Source organism: Hyperoodon ampullatus (assembly GCF_949752795.1).
Source record: "Hyperoodon ampullatus genome assembly, chromosome: 4".
Classification (NCBI taxonomy): domain Eukaryota; kingdom Metazoa; phylum Chordata; class Mammalia; order Artiodactyla; family Ziphiidae; genus Hyperoodon; species Hyperoodon ampullatus.
In genome coordinates, this window is record NC_136917.1 from 26,488,243 (window position 1) to 26,498,194 (window position 9,952).

The following is a 9,952-nucleotide window of genomic DNA, read 5'->3' on the forward strand; positions in this document are numbered from 1 at the left end:
CTGCCTCATCTCCCCCACACCCCCAAACTTCCCCTTTATCCACGGATGGCTCTGAGCACCTCCTATGGCCACAAAGAATCTCTGAATCACTGATAAATAGGTCCATGCTCATTGCTGTGTGACCTCAGGCAAACCACACAACCTCTCTGGTCTGCGGTTTTTGCCCTTGTGAGCCTTGCAAGGCCAAGGACCCCACTGCAATCCAAGTAAAATGCCAGGGGACAGGCCCGGCACCCAGCGGCCCTGCCCAGAAGGAACCCAGGAGCCCGTGTCACAGAGCAGCCCCTCACAGGAGACACCACCAAGGCGTGTAACTGAGCTGAATTCACCTGTTCCACGAGGGCCCTGCGGGCAGATGGTGCCATCTTCAGGAAACGGGCCAGGCAATGTGGCCATGCCTAGCGCCCACTGGGCCCTCACGGTACAGCTGGCCCTGCACTGCCCCCTGTGCCTGGCACCAGAGTGGGTGGGGGAGCCCTGCCTGGAGGTGGTCCAGGTGGGAAGGATCCAGTGACCGAGACTTCTCTGGGTGCACCCCCCAGCCCCCTGCTCAGTGAGGGCCCCACCGGGACCCTCAGCCCAGCCTGGCCCTGCCCTCCTGCCTGCAGGCCCCACTGTCTGCCCACTGCTCCGGCTCTGGCTGAGCCCCCCTGCCCTGTCCCCACGGGCTGGGAGCATCCCCGGGTTGGGGGCTGGAGCAGGGGCTCAGAGCAGGGATGTCTCAGGGCCCTGTGGCACCGTGTGGTCAGTCAAAGTGTGTCTGCTGGATGGACAAACAGGCTGCTCCGAGTCCCACACACACGGGTCCTAGTGCTAACCCGCCTTGGAAGAGCCCAAGAGCCCCTCTGGGGACCCCGTGGGCACCTGCAAAGGACGGGAAATTGATGTGGTCAGCTGAGTCCAGGCTGGCCGGGCTTCTCCCCAGAGTCCAGCCACAGCCTTCCAGACTCCGGGGGCCCCACCCTGCCCATGAGTGGCCCACCCCCCCTCCAGTACAAGCCCAGGTGTCGGCGGGAGCAGCCACCCCGACCCAGGGACCCTCGCTCCTCTGTCAACAGACAACGACCTGGTTTCTTTTTTCCTCTTGGCCGCACCGCGTGATACGTGGGATCTTATCGAACCCGCGCCCCCCGCACTGGAAGCACAGAGCCCTAACTACTGGACCGCCAGGGAAGTCCCAGACACCGACCTAGTTTTCAGTTGTTTATTTTCACACGTCAGAGCTGTTTCCTGACACCTGAGAAAAGGAGACACAATCCCGGTGGCCCCAGAGGCCCAGGTCTGAAGCTGCCCGGCTACTCGGCCTGGCTGGAGCTCCGTTACGCCCAAGCCCGGGGAAGAGCTCACCCAGACAGGCGTGCACCCCACGCGCCGGCAGCAACAGCACAAGTGTCCCCAAGCCGAGATGGGTCGACAGCCCCTGGCAACATGAGGGAGGCTGAGGAAGGTCCGGGCAGGGCCTATGCATCGGGGTCCAGCCGGCGGCACTGGGCCTCCAGCACACCACAGAAGGCCTGGAAGCGGTGGTTGAGGTCCGGCTGGGTGTGGAGGCGGAAGCGGGTGCCCAGCGCGCCGTCGGGCGAGGGCGCCCCGTAGAAGACGCGCCGTACGCGGGAGTGGACCAGGGCCATGGCGCACATGGCGCAGGGCTCACGGGTGACGTACAGGTCGTAGCCGGTGCACACGTAGGGCAGGCCATCGGCGTCCTCGTCCAGCTTGCGCACGGAGCCCGCGCGGACGCCTGGGGAGGCGGCGGCTGGGGCGAAGGAGCAGGCGGGGTGGGGTGCGAGGTCATAGGCGCCGCGGCCCTGGCCCCGGGCCACCAGGTCAATGCACACCATGGTGGCGTGCAGCAGGGGTCCGGCCGCGCTGCTGCAGTCGTGGCCCGTGGCCAGCACGCGGCCCGAGGCCGGCTCCACCACCACTGCCCCCACGGCCCGCAGGCCCCGCGAGGCTGCCTGCTGCGCGGCCCACACGGCCCGCTCCATGTGGCCCTGCATCGCCACCCGCTCCTGTGCCGAGAAGAGCTGCCCGGCCAGGGCTCGGGTCACCTGCCGGTCCTCGTGGAAGGTGGTGGGCCAGTGGGCGCGCGCCTCCTCGAACTGACCCCTGGTCAGGGGCGGCCGCGCGGGCACGGGCACCAAGAAGGGCTGCCCCAGGCCACGGGGGTCCACGGCCGGCGGTGGGAGGAGCTCGGCCAGCGATCGCATGCCCGTGGCCGGCCCCGCCAGGCACAACAGGATCTCCAGCGCGTGTGGGCAGCCGGGGCGGGGGCTGGGTCGCACCCTCTTGAGGTGAGGCTGTGCGGGCAGCGGGTGGACGGCTGACACCTCCTTGAGGAGGCGTGAGGTCTGGCGCTTGTCCAGGACCGGCGCGGCGTAGGCCAGCACCAGCTCCACAGCACCCGACTGCTGCTCAGACAGGATGGGGAGGGCCTGCCACGCCGGCTCTCGCTCGGAGCTCCCGGCCTTCGCGTCTCTGTGTGGCTCCACGTCGCCCGGGGTGGGGTCCATCCTCTGCAGGGCTCCGACTGCGGGGACAGACACCGGAGCAGGGCATCATCCTCAGCTGCGGGAAGCCTGCTGGGCCGGACGAGGGGTCGGTCCCAGGAGCGTGCCGAATCTGGAGGCTCGTCCAACCGAGCGAGACGCATCAGCGGTCGTGCTCTCACTCATCGCCTACTAACATTTGCTTTGCACAGAGTTTAAACCGCCCTCGTTACGGTGTTTTTTTTCCCCCTTTTGCTTTGAGATGTCTCATGTTGGGAGAATTCACACTGGACCTCAGAGACTTAATACAAAAGAATGAACATGAACTGTCTCAGTTTTTTCTGTATTCCACGGATACCGAGGACCGTCTGCACTACACCGTTCTATATAAGGGCCTTGAGCATCCTCGGATTTTGTTATTCTTGGGGGTCCTGGAACCAGTTCCCCATGGATACCGGGGAACGACTGTGTTGACTACGTGCTGAAGTGGGAACACTCTGCCTGTCTCAGGTTAAAGAAACGTATTACTAACGTTAAGTTCACCTGTTTCTTCGTACTTTTCAAAAACATGGCTTCTAAACGCTTCATCTCACATACATGCCCCGCATTATATTCCTACTGGTCAGGGCTGCCTTGGATGACATTAGAGATGCACTACAGATGACCTTCGCGGAACCCCAGAGGATCTCGGTGCCATGCCCGCAGCGCCCTGCACCCTGGCAGCGTCTCGGAGTGGGCCAGCCCCTTCCGCCTCTCCCCCCGGACGAGGCTTTTGCTCCTGTGATGTGCCCCAGCTCACAGGCCCCCCAGAGGACACGGTAGGTCCTCGCCCACCACCGCCTGTCTGAAGCTCACGATACGAGCTCGGCGAACGCACAGGACCAGGGGTGCAGATGGCAGCTCTGAGAAGCGGCCAGCGTGGATGGGCCCCTCGGGCGCCCATGACACCCGTGCCAGGCAGGGCCCTCAGGAGGGTCCGGAGCACTGGCTCTGAATCCGCTCCCGGCACACACCGTGCCCAGGATGCCAGGGCCTGCACAGCCTGCCCCAGGCCACAAAAGCTCCCATTGTCTCCCAGGCAAGAGAGAATTGTCTCCCAGGCAAGACAGACACAGTCCCGTTTGTGTCTCCAAGAATGCAAGCTCTGTCTGATCAAAATAAAACAAGTGACAAATACAGGGGGCTGCCATTGGGACACTGCTGGCCGGGCTGCCGGCTCCCAGGGAGGATGCCTAAAAACCACAGCAGGCCACCATCCGCTCCTAGGTGTGTGTCCAGAACTGAGACACACATCCACACAGGCACCCGCACACACATGTTTGCAGCAGCAGGATTCATAGCAGCAAAAGGTGGACACAACCCAAATGTCCACAGAAAGATGGACAGATAAACACAACGTGGTCCCTCCACACACGGGAGCATCACTCAGCCATGAAAAGGGGTGAAGCCCTGACACTCGCTACAGCGTGGATGGACCCTGAGAACACGATGCTCAATGAGAGAAGCCAGACACAGAAGGACACACAGTGTGTGCTTCCATTGATGGGAAACGTCCAGAACAGGCAAATCCACAGACACAGAGAGGGGTTCGTGGCTGTCAGGGGCTGGTGGAGGGGATGGGGAATGACTGCTGATGGGGACAGAGTTCCTGTTGGGGGGATGGAATGTTCTGGAATTAGACGTGATGATCACACAACATAGTAAATACACTAAAAAACACTCAAACATACACTTTAAGTGGGTGAACCACACAGTGTGTGAATCATATCTCAGTAAAGCTGCTGCTTCTTGGGGGTGGTGGAGGACATCTGGTGGTCGCCAGGGCAGCCGGCCCCAAACGAGGCCCAGCACCTCGTGACCGCTGCTGGTGCTGGAACCACCGCACGTCCTCACACTGCCGTGAACAGGCTCCCCGACTCCTTCCCATGACCCAGGACAGAGACTGTGGGGCTGTTCCCTTTCTAGAGGCCAAGGAACTTGCCTGGGGCCACGTGGCTGGGAGGACAGAGCCAGGACCTGACGCTAAGGCCAGGTGGCCAGCAGCTCCCCAAATCTGCCTTCTGAGCCCCGGACAATGGGGGTCCTGAGCCCCTTCTATAAATGAGAAACAGGGTCTGCAGAGGGTGACCCGCCCAGCGACTTGCTTCATCATCCCCGGGGACCTAAGCGCGCGCGCTCAGAGGCTGACCTGGTCCTCTTTTCGTCCTTGAAGCCCCACATCCACCCCCCAGCTCTGGGCACCCCACTGCGCCCCGCCCCCCGCTGTGCTCTTTGCTGCTCCCGCCAAGCTCAGGCCCTTCCCTGGGTGCATCCACCTCCTTCTGCCTACAGCGAGGGTACCTCCTAAAGGTGCCTGTGCTACAATGGGGGGGGGGCAGCCCCTTTCACAACTGTTTACACTTATGGTTGTAGCCTCTGTGGCGGGCACCAGCTGCCAGGCTCAGGGAGGGCTCAACTGCATGGGGCAGGCCCTGGAGGGTCTGCGGAACCAGGGAGCCAGGACACCTAACAGCCAATCCCCTCACTGGGTGCCCTGGAACTCCTGGGCTGTGGGTCTGGGGTCCGAGGAGGCAACAGGGCTTATTCAGCAAGCTGAGTCAGGCTCTGAAGGCGACACCCAACCAGAGGAAGGGGCCTTATCTCACCCCTGGGTGTGTCTAGGCCCTGCCTGAAGCCCTCACCCAGCCCACAGTTTCCTGGCTGAGACCTGGTGTTACCTGTCCTAACCCCACCCCCAGCTTCCCCCACTGTGAAATGGGATCCACTGCCACTGCCATGCACGGCTGCCTGGGGCAGAAAGTGAGAAAATCCACAGGAGGCTCAGGGGCCCAGTGCCCTGCGACGGGCTGGCTCCAGGAGGGCTCCTCGGAGGCGGTGACCCAGAGCTGGGCCTGGAGGGAGGGTGGGGAGCCCTGAGCAGAAGGAACAGCCAGGGCTGGAGTCTCCTGACTCACACTGTCTGGGTGTGCGCTGGTTTGAAATACTGTTTCCAGGACTCGGCCCCATAGGAGGGGGAGGGCCCCAAAATCTGCATTTCTGACAAGCTCCCCAACAGAGTGGGGCCTGCAGATAACATGCAGGACGCCTCGCTAAATTCGAATTCCAGATGAGCAGATAAATTTTTAGTATAACTGTTGTGTCCCATGCAATCACTGGGATATACGTATTTTAAAATATATGTGTGTGTGTTGTTTACACTAAATTCCAATTTAAGGGGGCAACCTGCGTGTTTATTTGCAGAACGTGGCCACCCTATAAGTGGGCCTTCGTGCATGAAAATTTGAGAACCTCGTGCATGTGGGGTGTGGGAGAGACCAGAGGTCACAATTTTAAAAGGTCTTGAAAACTCACTTTCCTTAAGTATCAGGTAGGATTATCAATGTTTAGGACGTACAGAAAGATTGGGGCCTTTCCCCCAAAGCGGGCGGGAAGCTGGTAAGTGGACAGTCCAGTGGACATCCCGGCGGTATAGAGCTGGCCGAGATGACCCCTGGGCAAAGCACGCCGGAAACAGCTGGGGCACGGGGTCTCCACCACGGACGGCAGGGGCGCGCGCACGCGCAGAAGGGTGATGGCGCGGAGACCGGGGTCCCGCGGCCCGGCAGCCCCGCGCGCGCGCGCACGCGCACACGCACACGCGCCGCTCCCCGCGCCCGCGCGAGGCGCGCACGAGCCCGGCCCAGTTTGCTTACTAGCTCCCCGGGCGGCGGGCGTCCACCGCAGCCGCGACCCCCGCCCCAGCTCCCGCTCGCCCTCCGCGGGAGCCTGGGACGCAACAGCCCGAGACCCCGGGGCCGTGCGCTTACCTGACGAGACGGGCGGAAGCGCAGCACCTCACCACGTCTTAGCAACCGGCCCGCCTGCCCCGCCTCCGCCACCGCCTGGCGCCGCGGGGCACGACGGGAGCGTAGTTCCAGGGGCGGAGTCAGCGCGAGGCGGAGGCGGAGCCGGGACTACAATCCCCACAAGGGCTCGCGCGCACGGGCGCGCCCGCGCGGCCTCGCTCGGCCCCTTTCTTGAACGCTGCTCCTGTGACCGGCAGGAGAGAGGAGCGATCTCTGAGTTGAGGGTTCGAGACCCATCAGGGCGGCGGGAAAAGTCCGACCCTGGGGGCCCTTTGGGAAATCAGCAGAGTGAAGAGACTGAGGTGGAGGGGCACACGCCACCCGCTGCAGTCACTCCCCGAGTCCAGTTTGCTGCTGCCCCGTGGCACCGGAGAGCTTGTTCCCAGAGACCAGGATGCGGTCTGGTTCCAGTACTGCTCTGGGGCCCCAGCCGACTCCGGCCTCACTTTCCCATCTCTACAGTAGGCGAAAGGGACCTCTTGACTCTCCCAGGCAAAACATGCTAATTTTTTAAACATGCTAATGAGCAAATCCGGTTATTCATTCTGGTTAAAGAGGTTAAACCCAGAGGGTCTCAACCAGGGGCAATTTCTCCCCCCACTCCCAGGGGACACTGGGCGATGTCTGGGGACATTTGTGGTTGTTACGCCTGGGGTTCCTCCTGGCATCAAAACCTGGGATGCTGCCAAACACCCCACAATGCATAGGACGCCCCCAAAACAGCCTCGCAAATTGTCCACAGTGCGGGGGGGGGGGGGGTTGGAAGACCGTGGTTTAACCCCACTGTTAAGCAAGGAGAAAGATTTAGGTCTAGAAGGACCCTGAAGGGGGAAAAATTTCAATCTTTCCATTTTCTCCCTGCTCCCCTCCTGCAAGAACCAAGGAATCCCCTGCCAAGATCCGTTCAACGTCTACCCTTGGAAGGCGGTGGCTGGAGGGGAGAACCCACTCCCAATCTATTCCTACGTGAAACAGCACTCCGGGAAGCCATCCTGCTGGAAGCTAATCACTCTTTTCTTTTCTAAATACTCAGATTAATGTGTGCTTTAGTTTAACTTTTTTTTTTTTTTAGAGACATCTTTCCATCCCTGCATGTCCCACTCAAGCTAGCCAAGCTAGCCAAGGGTCCCTGTTTTGCTGATTTTTTTTTTTTTTTTTAATTTTTGGCCCTGCCGCACAGGTTGTGGGATCTTGTTCCCCAACCAGGGATTGAACCTGGGCCCTTGGCAGTAGTGAAAGCACGGAGTCCTAACCACTGAACCGCCAGGGAATTCTCTGCTGATTTTTTTTAATGCTCTTTAACTGGTATGTTATTAAAAGCAATGCCTAGATTATTTGCATCTAAAAAATGAATCTCTTCAATGTATCTTTCTGCTTAGTTTTAATTTCTCAAAATGCAAAAACACATACAGGTACGGATGTAAAATGGTGCAGCTGCTGTGCAAAACACTGTGGTGATTCTTCAAAAAGTTAAACAAAAAGTTACCCCAAAATCCAGCAATTCCACTTCTGGGTATATACAGAAGAGAGTGGAAAGCACGGACTTGAATGGATACTTGTACACCCACGTTCATAGCAGCATTATCCACAATAGACAAAGGGTGGAAACAACTCAAATATCCGTCATCAGATGAATGGATGAACACAATGTGGTCCATCCATACAGCGGAATATTACTCAGCTACGAAAAGGAAGGAGATTCTGACACCTGCTATGACATGGATGAACCTTGAGGACGTGACGCTCAGTGAGAGAAGCCAGACACAGAAGGACAAATACTATCTTATTCTGCTCAGAGGGCGTCCCTGGAGGAGTCACATCCACAGAGACAGGAAGTAGATGGTGGGGTCAGGGGCTGGGGGAGGGGATGGGGAGTGCCTGCTAATGGGCATGGAGTTTCCTTTGGGGTGATAAATATGTTCCACAGTTAGATAGGACTGATGGTTATACAACATCGTGGATGTACTCTCTATCCCACCAAATTGTCCTGTCAAAACAGTTAATTTTGTGTTGTGTGAAATTCTCCTGAAAACAGGAAAGACACAAAAGAGAGAAAAGAAGTGATCCCTGTCTCTCTGCCTCTTGTTTGCATGCTGCCTTCATTTCCTTACCGGACAGGGACAGACAGGATTTCTGCAATCCTCTGGCTGCAACCTGACAGCTGCTGGCTGGCCTCCAACCCACCTGTCTACCAGTGGGGTCCCCTTGTCCAGGGACCCTGCTGTCAGGCTGTCCATGCAGACAAATGTCCGCCTACAACATGCATCCTCTGTGTCAACACAAAGAACTCCACTTTGGGGAGAAAAACCAACAAAGGCCCACTGAATCTTTCTTTTTTCTTTCTTTTCTTTTGGTTGCACTGCACAGCAGCAGAATTTTGGGATCAAACCCGGGCCCGGCAGTGAAAATGTCAAGTCCTAACCACTGGACCACCAGGGAATCCACCCCCCCCAGACACCTGCCACTGAATCTTTCTAATGGAAGTCATGCACCAAGTCTGTGCATCCACAGGGCAGCGCTAAGGCGGGGAGGGAGAGGCAGTGTGGCGGGGTGGGCAGAACAGGGCGCACACACATAACAGCTTGGTCCAGGGGTGTCTCTTCCACTCGGGTACTGCCTGGTCATCGGCATGGATACAACAGAGGGGGTGAGAGAGGGGGTGAGACTGGAGTCACGGCATTGACTCCCAGGTGCACACCCCAGAGAATTAAAAACAGGGACTCAAATACTTGTACATGAGTGCTCCTAGCAGCTCTACTCGCAATAGCCCAGACCTGGAAGCAACCCAAGTGTCCATCAATGGACGCGAGTGGATAAACAGAACAGGGGCCTTCCATACACTAGCGTATTATTCGACATTGGTCCTGGATCAGGAAGATGGGGGAGCTGCCTGTGCTTATGTTTCCAGGACTGTGATGGGGTGGCAATGGAAATGGGTTGGCATCTCCTTACTGGAAACCCCATCAAAGCCGGGCACTTGTAAGTGCTGTCTGTGTTCTATTCTCTTAGGATCCAGCATACCCTTCTGGACATGGCACTCCAGTGTTTGTGGGGGACTGTCCCTCTCACATGCTCATGTGGTTCTACAGATCCATTATCAAATTAGCCCGGTCAATCAGAGAATTTCCATCCACAGAGATTCCATCCACAGTGATTGGTTCGGGGAATGAACATGTGACTCAAGTGGGACCAATGAGAGTCATCCCAGGCACTTAGTCTGAAATAGAAGCAGTGTCACTCATGGTGCCATACAGTGGAAGCCTGGAGCTGCCATGAGTCATTTTTTGCCACCCAACAGCTCTGAGATCTGGAGGGCGTGACCATGTCCCACATAGACTCTGACCCTAGATACCAGCCACTCTGCTGTTCCTCGTTTGTGCATTCACACCCACCTATCAGCTGGACTTAAGCCTTCTGGGAGCATCATTGTGGTTGTTTTGTATTTGTATCTCTGGACCATGAGCCTCAGTTAAAAAAAATTTTTTTTAATGAGAATGAAGACAAAACAGAAGAGGGCAGATCTTAGAGAGAAAGAGAAGTTGAGGAGTCCATGCCTTCACAACATTGTTTAAGCACATTTTTTTTTTTTTTTGCCTGTGGCACATGCCATGTGGGATC

The 9,952-nt window shown here is 58.0% G+C and overlaps 1 protein-coding gene across 1 annotated transcript; it reads right to left on the minus strand.

The window, feature by feature from the left end:
• Positions 1 to 1,273: 1,273 nt before the first annotated feature.
• ADAT3 (adenosine deaminase tRNA specific 3) lies at positions 1,274 to 2,513 on the minus strand (the record flags this gene model as incomplete). The annotated part of the gene is made up of 1 exon (XM_079702431.1): positions 1,274 to 2,513. One exon carries the CDS (start codon positions 2,511 to 2,513, stop codon positions 1,461 to 1,463), a length of 1,053 nt encoding a protein of 350 aa, XP_079558557.1. The 3' UTR covers positions 1,274 to 1,460.
• Positions 2,514 to 9,952: the final 7,439 nt, after the last annotated feature.